The sequence below is a fragment of the Nymphalis io genome, chromosome 14 (assembly GCF_905147045.1).
Source record: "Nymphalis io chromosome 14, ilAglIoxx1.1, whole genome shotgun sequence".
Taxonomy (NCBI): domain Eukaryota; kingdom Metazoa; phylum Arthropoda; class Insecta; order Lepidoptera; family Nymphalidae; genus Nymphalis; species Nymphalis io.
Window position 1 is genome coordinate 11,538,364 of NC_065901.1, and position 13,967 is coordinate 11,552,330.

Genomic DNA, 13,967 nt, shown 5'->3' on the forward strand with positions numbered 1-13,967 from the left:
ATATAATGTCACTTTCTGACAACATCGAGACCACTGTGGCAAACATTCTTACTTCTCAGTTTGACTGATCAGTTTCTATTTTTTAGACTGGGGATATTATATTATAATATTAATTATAGTAATAATACATCATACTTATGTACGATAAAACGTTTTTATAAACATTAGACGTGTTCATAACTTTTTATATTTGAAATTAGTCGGTGATAATTTACTTCAATCTACAACTATTCAAATATGTTAAAAAAAGGTAATATGTTTTATTGAAATCGTATATTACTGAAAATATTAAAATAATTATTGAAATGTGTGAGAGTGCTACGGACGCGGTGCATCCACGATTTTTCAAAAAAGATGAAATCCATGTGAAGGGTATAGTATAAACAATATTTTTGTTTAAAAAAACAACTTACAGTATCATAACTATTAGTTTCTTACAATAACACGTGTCGCATAGGCTTAACATGGGTAATTTGCATAACATATAAATTTATAATATAAGTAGAAATTGCTAATATGTAGAATATAAATAATACATAATTGACTTTTAATTAAGTAAATAGTAAGTAAGACTTTTAATTAATATCAAATAATCTCCCACTTACTGTTAATTACATTCTCCTAAAGTAAATAAGTGCTAAAATTATTATATCATAAAAGTTATGTATTTTAATTGCTAGTCATAGTAAAATAAAGACAATTTAATATTTTATAATTTGTTATACTTAATCAATTGAGTGGAAAAATGTGGTGGTCATTGAAAAATTTAAAGAAATGTAAAGCCTATGGCCTAAGGCATATTTTATTTTTATAAAGGCATGAGCTGAGATGGCCCAATGGTTAGAACACAAAAATCTTGACAGAAGATTGTAGTTTCATAGCTAGGCAAATACAACTGAATTTTCATATTGTGCTCGATGGTGAAGGAGAATATATATATGTGTCAGTAGAAAAACTACACATTTGTATCCAACCTGTATGCACAACCAACATGGAACAGCATGGTGGTTCAAACCTTCTCAAAAGGAGAGGTGGCTTCAGATTGCAGATTTGTGTACATTTTAAATGTTAATAGAGCCCAACTATTTATTACAAGCCAAATGTATGGTCATCATAGTATCAGTACATTATCACTAAACTAATTTATAAAAAAAAAATACTTTAATATCTATGCTCCTCAATTCCTTGATTTTGAACCATATTTGAATAAAGAAATAGATATTTATATTGCATCATTATATCAGTAAAATTAACAGTTTATATCAAGTGTATGAGATAAGCAAACATTATTATTCTCATTTACATATATTATTGTTTGTTAATAACACACTGATAAAACAATGAGTTAATAACAAAACTTAGGTTTTTTATATATCACAGAATTTTAATCCTATATTGTTTGAATAGTTATATCAACTTGTATGATACCAATTCATTTTTAAATATAATTATTTATCATTATATATAAGAGACATAACTGCAATAAAGAAGTGTGTGTTATTTGCGACTTTTGTGTATGTGTGTTATGGTTGAATCTATGTTTTAGCAATGCAAAATTGTTATCTTTTGTTCTTTAAAAGTATAATTGGGTAATTGAGTGTAATCATGATTTAATTTTTGCATAAATGTTTTTTTTGGCCCTTTTTTATTCTATCATCATTGAAGGTAGATTGAAGAGTATACTCTTGAAACTAAACTTCTGATCTTTAACTAAAACAACAAACAGTATTACTACGTATGATTAGTCTGTCAACTATAAATTTTAATCTTTTGTCGAAAGATTTACATCTGGTTTACATATATTTAAAAATATTGAAGTAATGATAAATATGTACATGTACAAGATATTCTACGAATATTTTCTAATTAAAATGATTTGTTTATGTTGCCTCTCTTCATCAGTTTGATATTAACTTACTTATTGCCTCATTGGTGTATTGGGTAATTCATAAGGCTATAAAATACTCATGGTTCTGAGGTTCAAACTGATTCAGCCAATAAAACATTATTGGGTTCTTTTGTCAAGAAATGGCACCTGCACTCTAGTGCTAAATAATATATTTATTATATTTTTAAAACATAACTGATCATTATGTGGGGCATCATTATATCTTAAGGCATGACAAAATTCCTTGGCTAGCCCACCAGGTATTGATAAATTTGTGGTCCACTCTAGACATCTTTTTAGCATAACTAAATGAAGTACAAATGCCGAATGAACATTGTTGTTTACAAATGCTCTCGTAACTAGTATTGCGATGCATGCATTTATTTTTTAGAAGAGCTTTTAAGTCTAAATAAATATTTTCTGTTTTAGGTTTTAAAATAGCTCTAATACAATTGGCAGTGGGCCCGGACAAAGCAAAAAATGTTGCATCTGCTGTCAGTGAGATACACAAAGCTAAGGAAAAGGGTGCACAACTGGTAGCCCTACCAGAGTGCTTCAATTCTCCTTATGGGACAAGTTAGTATTGCAATATGACCATCTTATAGTTTTTATAAACTTGTATTGTTAACATAGCACTTTTGATTTTTATATTTAATCTAATGTAGCCGCTGCGAGATAATATGTTCCTCGCAGTTTTGTGATTTAAATAGATTACTGGAGTGGCGAAAAATTTTGGACAAAAATTTTAATATTTTTTATTTGCCATACTAATGAATAATATCAGTAAAAACTATGCCTGACATGGCATGAATTATGTCTAATGTAATTTTAAATAAACAAAAAAATATTAATACAGTGATAATGTAAATAAAGTGTTTAACTAATCATGAACAATTGAGAGAATTCAGGAATTTATTATAGGAATTTATATTTGTGGTATTTCTTAATAAAAAAGGCTGTCTGCATCTAATTTTTTTTTGTATTTTGTAATTTGGTTCATTCAACAAATAAAATTACTAGAGGGATGTAATAAAACATAAAATTCTGCTTGGCCAAGATTATACATAGAGGCACATAATATTTTATTATGAGAATTAATTCCAAATTGTTCAAATTAGGAACCTCTAACGCTATTTTAGTACAAGTATTAGGTCCTTACATATGAAATTGGCGTTTTATACGGGAGGAATATGAAGTCAATTTTTTTTTGTAAAATATATTTAATTAATCAAAATATGCACCGTTGTTATGTATGCACTTTTGCCATCTCATAGGTAGTTCATTGATCCCTTTACTAAAATTTGGATTGCCGCATCGGAGTTGAATTTTTTTCCTAGTAAGAAGTTGTCCAAATTCTGGAAAAAATGATAATCTGTTGGAGCACGGTCCGGGGAGTACGGTGGATGTCGCAGACGTTCCAATTGTAGCTCATCTAACTTAGTGGTTGTTTGTTGTGCAGTGTGTGGTCTTGCGTTGTCGTGAAGATGCAGTGGCCTAGGGCGATTGACCAATCTCGGTTGTTTAGCAGCTAGTTCTTCCTTCATGCTTTGCAATTGCTGACAGTAAATATCTGCCGTAATCGTTTGGCCAGATTTTAGAAAGCTGTTGTGAACGACACCGGCGCTAGTCTACCAAACACTCACAAGTAACTTTTTCGGTTTATAGACATTTATTTCTCATAAAGAATACAAAAAATTCACTTAAAATGAGAAATATACAATTTTTTACGTTAATTTAAGTTAAAAATAAAGATAGTGTCTCGGATACAGTAAATTAAAGTAGTTAACAATATTAAAAAAGATGTAGGTAGTATTAGAAAAGTAATAATTACGCATGCTATAAAAACTTACAATGCAACGCATAGCGGTGAGACCACATTAACTGATATTTATTTTAGTAATAGTTACTTTGTATATATTTGATAAGGCGATTCTTGAATATTGTAAAACTTTCACTGTTTATAATTTCATCGGGTAACTTATTATAAATTTGCACTCCTTCGAACATTATATCCCTTGTTAGAACTTTAGTGGGTTCTAATGGAAGTTAAAATCAAACGATTTAACCTCGGAGTAAAAGTACATTATTCACTTTTGATACAGAGACACAGCGTTCGTTCGATAGTAAAAAGTTATATAAAAACAAAAATATTTATGTAGGTAGGTAAAAAATTAAAAGTAATGTAAAATGAATTAGTGTATGCGGAATTGCTATATTTATTTAGTAGGCGCTTCCTGAAGCCGTAACATCCCTCTTTCCATAGTTAGTTCTAATTATTGGCAACTCTAATTTGTTTCGTCTCCTTGTGTAGTGTGTATGAGTTTTCTTATGAAAGTGTATTTGGGAGTGTATCTCTTGAGTGATTATTTTTCTAATAAGAATGCCAGTTTTAAGAGTGTATAGTTGATTAATGTTAAGAATTTTGGTGTCTTTGTAAATTTTTTCAGTTTGTGTCAAATAATCGTATTTGTATAGTGCTTTTATAATTTTGTTTTGGAGAGTTTGTAGTTTTTGTAAATTTGTCTTTGCAGCTGTTCCCCAAATTTCAACAAGGTATTCCAAATGTGGTTTTACTAAGGTATTGTATATTACTGGACGTACTTTAATAGGAATACAGGCTGATATTCGTCGTAATGCTCCTATTAAGGGTGAAATTTTAGTCTTAACGTGATCTATATGACTTTGCCATGTCAACTTGCTATCTATTACAAGGCCTAGATATTTTTCATGGCTAGACTTTTGGATTGGCTTGTTACATATTGTAAGCTCATCAATATTTGGGATAAATTTATTTTTAGGTGCAAAAATCATGTAAGATGTCTTATTAGTATTTACTGTTAAAAGGTTTGCGAGAAACCAGTTGCTAACTGTGTTTAAATCATTTTGAGCTTCATTTATTAATTTTCTTATATCTTGGCCAAAATAAAAAAGACAAGTGTCGTCGGCATAGAGTGTAATATTTCCAGATATATTTAAGTTACTAATATCGTTTATGTATATTAAAAACAGTAACGGTCCTAAAATCGAGCCTTGTGGTATTCCATATGTTAATTTTGCAGGGTTACTTTTAAAATTTCCTTTTTTGACTACTTGCATGCGATTATTTAAGTACGATTCTAAGATTTTATAAGACGAACCTGTGATGCCTATGTTTCTTAGTTTTTCTAGTAATAGGGCATGGCTGACTGTGTCAAAAGCTTTCTTTAGATCTATAAATACACCGAGAGCTATTTTTTTATTATCTAATGCAGTTCTTATTTTGCTAACCAGATCAACAGTCGCCGACAGCGTATTATATTTAGGACGAAAACCATATTGTTGTTCGAATAAGAAATTAATTTTATATAGGTAATTATTTAGGCGGGTATATATTAGTTTTTCTAAAATTTTTGATAAAACGGGTAAGACAGATATTGGTCGGTAATTTCTCGGGTCCGTTTTTGTTCCTGATTTATATATTGGAGTTACTCTAGCAATTTTCAAAGTATCTGGAAATGTTCCTAGTTCAAGGCATCTGTTCATACAGTTTGTCAGATTAGGCACTATTAAATTTTTAATGCATTTAATTTCTTTAATACTAATATTATCAACTCCATTACTAGAATTAGAGTCCAAGTCGTTAATTATTTTTATTACTTCCTTTTCAGTGGCTGGTTGAAACGACTGTAGTGTATTAAGTGGTGTTGGTTGTGTATTTGTGTTATTTTGTTCGCTAAATTAGAACCAATTGTGGAAAAGAAATCGTTGAAACATTGACAAACCTCTTTCGGATTGTTTATGTTAGTGGAATTTACAATAAGTCGGGGAGGCGTAATATCAATTTTAATTTTGTTCCTAACGAGACTGTTGATTAAAGTCCACATTTTATTCGGCCGCTTAATACACCTGTTAGAAGCGTTGCAATAGAATATATTTTTTGTGTTTCGTATAGTTTTAAAGGTTTCGTATCTTTTTGTTTTGTAGATCGATTCAATTTCAGAATTCTTAGGATCTTTTTTGTGGTGACTCCAAGCAATATTTCTATTAAATATACTACTTATTACAGCCCTATTTATCCAGTCTTCTCTTGGTTTGTTTAGAACTTTTATTTTTATAGTTTTATTTTCTTTAATTTTAGTTATGATATAGTTTTCCAAAATCTCATAAATGCATTGTTCATTTACGATTGGAGTGTCCTTGACTGATTTGTATAGGGCTTCATAATTAGTTGCTAAGTATTCGCGTTTGTCTCTTTTCATTTGTTGTTTTGTCATTTTAATATCTAAATATATCTGTTTGTGGTCCGATAAAGGCGTGTCTAATACAGCCATGTGAAAGATGTTTTCTGGTATATTAGTCAAAACGTGATCTATAATGGATTTTTTGGTTACAGTCTCTCGTGTACAGTAATCTTCACTTAAATTGTTTAAAATATGAAAGCCGGTTTCATTCAGAATAGAATTGTAATCCTTTGTATTCCGGTCACCCTCATCTAATAGGTTGATATTAAAATCACCGAAGATTAAACTTCTACGTTTTATAGTTAGCTGTTGCTCATAGGTTTCTAAAAAATCACTGATATTTGTGTTCGGTGGCTTGTATATAACAGCAATGTTTAAGGCATATTTATTTAAGTATATCCAGAGAAATTAGTTTTCGTTTTTATTGATTGTAGTGGTGCTTTCAAATTTTATACTATTATGAATATAAATAGACACTCCCCCACCAATACGATTTTTTCGATAATTGTACACATGAGTATAGTCAGAAATTTGGAGCAGTGATGCGTCCAAGTCTGATTTTATCCACGTTTCAGTCAGTAGAATTATATGTATAGTTGTTTGTGTAGATTTTATTAAGGTTTTTAATTCATCTAATTTATTACTCTTTACTAGGCTTCTTATGTTTGCATAGATAAATTTTAATGACGAATTGTTTTTGTGTATATCCTCATAACAATTTAGATTCTGATAGGTAATATTTGGAATATGTTCTTGTCTAGTTATTATATTTTTTGTGTTAAAAGTAAGCGGGTTTCGTTTTTTGAATTATCTTTAATTATTTTAGGTATCCCCTTAATATACTTTATGATAAGGTCGGTTTCTCCTTTCTGTACTCGAGATGCTAATTCGCTACGTAATTTTTATATGCTGTTGTTGATTTGGTGTTTCAAGTAACTTTTTCTGAGTCAATTCTCGTTTAGGGCAGGATTTGGTTAGGTCTCCAGGGTTAAGCCATTGCGACGAGCGCTTCCGATTATCCGATACAGTATCCACTTTTCATCACAAGTGATTCGATTTAAAATCCCTTCATTATTGTGTCGGTTGAGCAAAGTAACACAGCAATCGACGCGTGTTTGAAAGTTCGATTCACTCAATTCATGAGGTACCCATCGTTCAAGTTTTTTTACTTTCCCGATTTGCTTCAAGTCGATTAATAAAGTTTTGTCATTTACCCCGAAGCCTGCAGCTATCTCTGAAATGCTTTGTGATGTATCCGCTTCCACAATAGCCTTTAATTCTTCATTTTCCACTTTGGTTTCCGGCTGAAATTTCCAGAACGAAAACGATGAAACCAAAAACGTACCGTGCTTTCTTTTGCGACACCAGCGCCGTACATGACATTAACCCTTCAAGCTGTTTCTGCAGCACTGGTGCCACGGTAGAACCCGTACTCGTAAATATACCGATATTTCATGTTTTCCATTGTGCGGTAATAATCGACGCCAAAGAAAAAAATCATGAGGAAAAAACAAATGAATGACTGTTTTCAAAACTCAAATGTACCAGCTAAATGAATTTATAAATTTGAATTTGGAATTCTTAACCAAAGAGGAGATATTTCAGATCAAAGTGGTCAGTACGACAAAACGCAAATTTCATGTGTAAGGACCTAATATTATAATCACACACACACAGCACTATACAGTAAATTAATAAGCTTATCAATTATTTTTAGAATATTTTGATGAGTATGCTGAAGAAGTGCCTTCTGGTGCAACATGCAGAGCATTGTCCAAAGCTGCAGCTGAGGCAGGTGTGTGTGTTGTGGGGGGGACTGTCCCCGAGAGATGCGGCGATAAGCTGTACAACACGTGCACAGTGTGGGACGGTAGTGGGAAACTATTGGCCCAGCATAGAAAGGTGTCCGAATCAGTCATCTTATAGAGATAAACAAAATTGTATAGTTTTTTTTTTTTTACTAAATTCCATTTTTATGTTCTAGATGCATCTCTTCGATATCGACATTCCAAACAAAATAACTTTCAAGGAGTCGGAGGTTTTGAGCGCTGGTGACCAAATCACCACATTCGAATACCAAGGAGTTAAGATCGGCATCGGAATTTGCTACGATTTGCGTTTTCCGGAATTGGCCCACCTTATGGCCAAGCAAGGTATGATTGAATTTTTTTAATAATTTATAAATGAGTTACACTCGTTATATTATACAGTCATTGCATGATGTCAGGATGCTCGCTGCTCGTGTACCCGGGGGCCTTCAACATGACGACGGGCCCCAAGCACTGGGAGCTACTGGCGCGCGCGCGGGCCAACGACGAGCAGCTGTGGGTGGCGCTGGTGAGCCCCGCGCGAGACCCCGACGCCGGCTACGTGGCGTGGGGGCACTCGGCGCTCGTGGACCCGTGGGCCACGCTCGTGGCGCATCTGGACCACAGGCCAGACACCCTCGTCGCGGACCTCGGTGAGTAGCGGTTGTTTTATCTTATGTTTAGTACCTAAGTAACTGTTCAATACAAAAGGGCTTACATTTGGCGCAGCGCATGTCGCACAATTTACACTAACAATTAACAACATTCTATTTGAAAAAAAATACCTTAAATAAATAAACTGAACAACTACACCTCGAGAGTAACTAAACATGCGTCAGGCATGACATGACGTCATGACAGGAACCTCCGCTCTGATGTACCTAAGCGTGTCTAGGATATAATAAACTTGTTTTAATAAGGGATAGATAGAAAAAAATGGGGTTGAGCGAAACTATTTTTCAATTGGAGAGGTTTCAAGTGTAACTCCAAGATTTCGTATACCGTGTCGCTTCGTATACAGAATAAAGATAAATAAACCTTAGATTTACACATCCCATGCAATTTGTTACATAGTAACAGCCTATAATATATATATATATATATATATATATATATATATATATATATATATATATATATAACTGCTGGGCTAAAGCCTCTTCTCCTTTTTTGAGAAGGTTGGAGCTTATTCCACCACGCTGGTCCAATACGGGTTGGTAGAAAACACGTGCCAGAATTTCAGAGAAATTAGACACATGCAGGTTTCCCGGTTATGCACTTCTACTTGACTAATATATCTTTATTTAAAATATATCAATACTTATATTTAATTTTGCTTCCAAAATTCCTATAACAGCTGACATACATCAAGATCTCGACCAATGATATCGCGTCAATCCAATGTCAAGATTGCTTATTAATCTTTAATCATGTGATTGAAATAGGCTATAGATAATATATTATATTTCTTGTTTTCAGATTTAAGTTTGGTAGAAGAGGTCCGAAAACAAATACCAATTAGAGTTCAGAGACGAACGGACATCTACGACACGATCCATAAAAAGTAATGAAATATAATATCAAGCTGTAAACCAAAAATTAATCACTTATATTAATGCTACAAAAGAATTGAAACTATTGTTTCTAATATGTAATTTTATTTAATGTTTACATTTTTACTATTGTATTTGTACAGTGGATATTTTTTTAATGTTAATAAATAATATATTTAGAGCTTTGATTTTTGTTTCTTCTTGTTCCTTTTCATGTAATTGTCGAATATTTCAAGAACTTCAGACGCACAGCCCCAAAATAAAGTTAAACCACTTCCACCTGAAAAACAAATGTAATAATTCTGTGTGATTTAATAACTGTTTATTTATAAAGTTCTATTTTATCGAATCAACTGAAATTAATATAATTTACTACATTACCAACTGGTTCAATTGGTTGTTTATTAAATATGAATTTCATACTCTATATATAATCTGACTCACACAAACAGCAGTACTTGGTATTGCTGTGTTCCGGTTTGATAGTTGAGCGTGTCAGTGTAATTACAGGCACAAGGGACATAACATCTTAGTTTCCAAGGTTGGTGGTGCATTGGTGATGTAAGCGATGGTTAACATTTCTTACAATGTCAATGTCTATGGGCGTTGGTGACCACTTACCATCAGGTGGCCCATATGCTCGTCCGCCTTCCTATTCTATAAAAAAACACATACTAACAGGTGAATTTAAACTAAGTAAATAATGTTATGGCAATTATATTAATGAGCTTTTTGAGGTTTTGTTTGTCAATAATAAGTTACATTATTTTTAAATAAAGCTTTAACTTAGGTATTAAGGACTAGCTTCCAAAGCTATGACATGAATATAAAAATAATGTTACTGTCATTTTACTCTTAAATATTAATAAGGTCGATTTCGGTATACTAAAAAAAATCAATTCAAGAGTGAATAGTACTTCAAACAATGAGTTAATAGGCGTCTTCTAGACAAACCTTAGGCTGAATAATTACTTTCATCGGGTGTAAACAGCTAGCCTATATAAAATATTGCTTAGGTACTTATAAGAAGATTAAAAGAAGTCAATGCTTTTTTTCATACCATGTCCATAGTTGTGAATGTAGAATTTACCGTCTTTTTCTTCCGATTCAAGTCTAATTTTTTCCCTGCCCGGTCGCAAACCTACCCAATGAGTAATAAGTTTTGCGTGCTGAAATCAAAATGTGCAAATGAAGATTGATTTAGCTTGTACCTATTTCATTAAAAAATTATTTGTAATGCCTTTGTCGGTAAAAATGATGTCAACACCAAAGAATATATGAAATTGTTCAAAAAACATAACAACAAACAACAAGTAGCAACTGGAAAAAAACTTATTCTTTTTGCAAAAACCGAACGCTTAAAACAAGTACTTATACAATAGCTACTTAATTGTTTATTGTTACTAATCTTCCGTCTTGCGTATTTAACTGCACTATGTACATCTATTTGATATATTTAATGCTTATCTATCATATCAAGCCGAGATGGCCCAGTGGTAAGAACGCGTGAATCTTCACCGATGATCGTGGGTTCAAACCCGGGCAAGCACCACTGAATTTTCATGTGCTTAATTTGTGATTATAATTCATCTCGTGCTTTACGGTGAAGGAAAACATCGTGAGGAAACCTGCATGTGTCTAATTTCACTGAAATTCTGCCACATGTGTATTCCACCAACCCGCACTGGAGCAGCGTGGTGGAATAAGCTCCAAACCTTCTCCTCAAAAAAAGGGAGAAGAGGCCTTTAGTCCAGCAGTGAGACATGCACAGGCTGTTACGGTTATCATATCAAGGCTATTGGGATAAAACCATAGAGTATTTAGTACTTTTTAAATATTTAACATATTCCTAACACCAATAAACTTCGCCACCATGAAGAACTCATCTTAAGTGTACTACTATACAAACTTTAATTCCCGGCATCAATTCCATACATCCGTTTAAAATGAAATCAGTGTCATTATCATCGAGATCTCTATTGTAATTATTCTCCTGGTGAGTACCACCCAAAACACAGTTGTATACGCTAAAACAAATATTAATGATTTTAATTTGTAGAAATTGAAATCAGGGATAAATTATAGTAAGTTGTTGGCTTTCTTCATGATTACTTTATAAAGTAAAAGTATATATTATGTACTTTAGTTACATTAATGATATAAAAAGAATAAGGAACGATATCAAAATTCTGAAACATATAAATTATGTATTATAATGTATATATTACTTTGGTATAATATAGTTGCCAGTATCTTCGTCTACAACTGTATGGTTTATCCAAGGCGCGGAAATCTGCAAACGTAATTAATTAATATTTCGTATGGACATGGCGTTTTTATTTTACAGGTTTTATTACCAATACAATGAACTTCACATCATTCGTATAATTACTAAAACATTCTCACGAAAATGCCAATAATTAAAATAAGTATTTCATATAAAAAAAAAATGAGTAAAGAGCTAAACTTCAACACTCACTCGTGATATTTGCCCTCTGATTGGTATCACTTTGTGGTCTGGAACTGCATCTCTTGATCCAAGACCCATGCAGTTAATAACTACGTTATAATCCTTTAGTTTTATATCACTCAAAGAGGTGATATTAGATTGTATTGTAATCCCTTTCGCTTGTTGAAATCGTCTGTACATATCGGCGAGAATAGTTGGTGGGTATACAACAAGAGTTGTAAAAGTGCGACCGACTCTGAGAAAAATACGATGTTCATCAGATTAATAAGATGATGTCGTAATAAGGTAATCGTATATGGTTGTAATTTACTCGGTAGCACAGCTTTGCACAAGCGCTTCTGGCTAGATACCACCCAGTCACCATATTTTCTACCGCAAAACAGAAGTAGGTACTTAATATTGTTGTGTTACGTTGAAGGGTTAGTGAGCTAGTTAAATACAGACACAAGGGACATTACGTCTTAGTTCCCAAGCATTGGCACATTGTCGGTGTAAGGAACGGTTAATATTTCTTACAGCGCCAATGTCTTTGGGCGATCGTGACCATATACAATCAGGTGGCCCAATTGCACGTCGGCCTTTTTTATTTTTATAAATAAAAAGATCAAATAAAATGTAATTATAACTTACACATATTTAACAGAGTACAGCCCGCTCAAGTAATCTAACTGACGTTTATCGAGAATCCGGTAACCGAATACGGATGAAGCCCACTCATCTACGTGCAGTTCTCTTTTCTGTCTGTATAGTTCGAGCATCGGCATAAGAGAAACATCGTAGCCGCCTTTTAGCCAAAGCTTATGCAGGTATTTATAGGTTTCACCGCCCCATTTACTGCAAAATATAACATAAATATGTACATATTACGAATAAATTTATTCGACCCATTCAATATAATATTTAACTAGTATTATTGGCTTTATTTGGGATAAGAAAAGCAGTCAAGATAGAACAACATTTCATTTGCTGCAATAGAGTTAATCCACTGAGGCATCCCGCTTGTTTAATAAAAACAATAAGTGATATACCGCAATGCAGCGTATATACTTCAGAATCCTTATTTTTAAGAGGATACTACTAATAAGGAGAGAGCCAAACGAATTGTGTGCTCACAGACACATATGTAGGTCTCTTTACTAAAGGTCATTTAGGGATACTCTATGCCTTAAAGAAGCATATGCCTTATGCCTATTTAGGAGAACGAATCAGACAGAAATAAGTCTAGTCTAGTAACCTCTTACTGACCTCAAGAGTTGCTGTGGTGTACTCCCACACAGATATGGATACCATAAGCCCCCTGACCCGTCACCGGTAGTATTAGGAGTAAAATCATTTGCTATAATGACTACCTATAAAGAAATAACCTAAATTAGAAAGATACACATCATAAAATAGGTAGGCTTCATTCCTATCACACTAGACAATTATTCAGAAAGCTTTTCTATAACATTATAATCAAGATATGATACTTGAGAGAGAAACACGAAAGCAACAAATCTTTATAAAACCGTCTTGATGTGCATATAAATATTCCATTTTCCATGTTCCATACCAGTTTTCCACTCTAGTATGGCTGAAAAATATCTCTTGAAGATATAAGCTTTTCTTTGTACGACAATTATTGATCATTTTAAATATTGTTGTTAATTGATTTGATTAATAAATATTAAAAACTAAAACCAATTGCTTATTCAAACTCCGATCAGGCATATAACGAAAGCAGTCAAGATTGTTATAACAAGAATTACCTATTGTTAATACTCACATTGACGTTGGGATATTTTTCTTTTATTTTTACAGCACAACTTAAGCCGTTAATACCGGCACCTAAAACGGCGACTTTGGTCATAACTTTACATTTAAAAAATATAATTATTTTAAATAAACTCGCGCCAAATGTTTCGCGGTGAATAAGATTTAAACAATGCTATACAATATACTGGTATATAGTTTTACATTAATACTTATCAACGAGGCACTTACTCTCATATATACAAAGGTCATATAAACATATTAACGCAAGACAAA

General features: G+C 32.6%; 2 protein-coding genes across 3 annotated transcripts; one reads left to right on the forward strand and one right to left on the reverse strand.

Annotated features, from left to right (window-relative positions):
* The first annotated feature begins 14 nt into the window (after nucleotides 1-14).
* On the forward strand, nucleotides 15-9,650 carry LOC126773287 (omega-amidase NIT2). Of its 2 annotated transcripts, none has more exons than XM_050494117.1 (6): nucleotides 15-250; nucleotides 2,318-2,464; nucleotides 7,826-8,010; nucleotides 8,093-8,261; nucleotides 8,336-8,569; nucleotides 9,396-9,650. In XM_050494117.1, the coding sequence occupies exons 1-6, from the start codon at nucleotides 238-240 to the stop codon at nucleotides 9,482-9,484; spliced, it is 837 nt and encodes a 278-aa protein (XP_050350074.1). In that variant the 5' UTR covers nucleotides 15-237; the 3' UTR covers nucleotides 9,485-9,650. The 2 variants fall into 2 exon arrangements, with proteins under 2 accessions (XP_050350074.1, XP_050350072.1); XM_050494115.1 differs by having other exon boundaries at nucleotides 229-372.
* LOC126773278 (D-amino-acid oxidase) lies at nucleotides 9,558-13,871 on the reverse strand. The gene is made up of 8 exons (XM_050494102.1): nucleotides 13,705-13,871; nucleotides 13,185-13,288; nucleotides 12,570-12,773; nucleotides 11,949-12,174; nucleotides 11,698-11,762; nucleotides 11,379-11,496; nucleotides 10,530-10,638; nucleotides 9,558-9,749 (listed from the first exon to the last, which is right to left on the reverse strand). Exons 1-8 carry the CDS (start codon nucleotides 13,786-13,788, stop codon nucleotides 9,646-9,648), a joined length of 1,014 nt encoding a protein of 337 aa, XP_050350059.1. The 5' UTR covers nucleotides 13,789-13,871; the 3' UTR covers nucleotides 9,558-9,645.
* Between the last annotated feature and the right edge of the window lie 96 nt (nucleotides 13,872-13,967).

Bases quoted from the DNA above. Each gene is read 5' to 3' on its own strand.
- LOC126773287 (XM_050494115.1), top strand. From the start codon at position 306: ATGTGTGAGAGTGCTACGGACGCGGTGCATCCACGATTTTTCAAAAAA. The intron at 373-2,317 runs GTATAGTATAAA...TTTCTGTTTTAG, and splicing joins AGATGAAATCCATGTGAAGG to GTTTTAAAATAGCTCTAATA. The intron at 8,262-8,335 runs GTATGATTGAAT...GCATGATGTCAG, and splicing joins CCACCTTATGGCCAAGCAAG to GATGCTCGCTGCTCGTGTAC.
- LOC126773278 (XM_050494102.1), bottom strand. From the start codon at position 13,788: ATGACCAAAGTCGCCGTTTTAGGTGCCGGTATTAACGGCTTAAGTTGT. The intron at 12,774-13,184 runs GTCAGTAAGAGG...TATATTTTGCAG, and splicing joins ACACCACAGCAACTCTTGAG to TAAATGGGGCGGTGAAACCT. The intron at 9,750-10,529 runs GTATGAAAAAAA...TTTGTTTTTCAG, and splicing joins CATTCACAACTATGGACATG to GTGGAAGTGGTTTAACTTTA.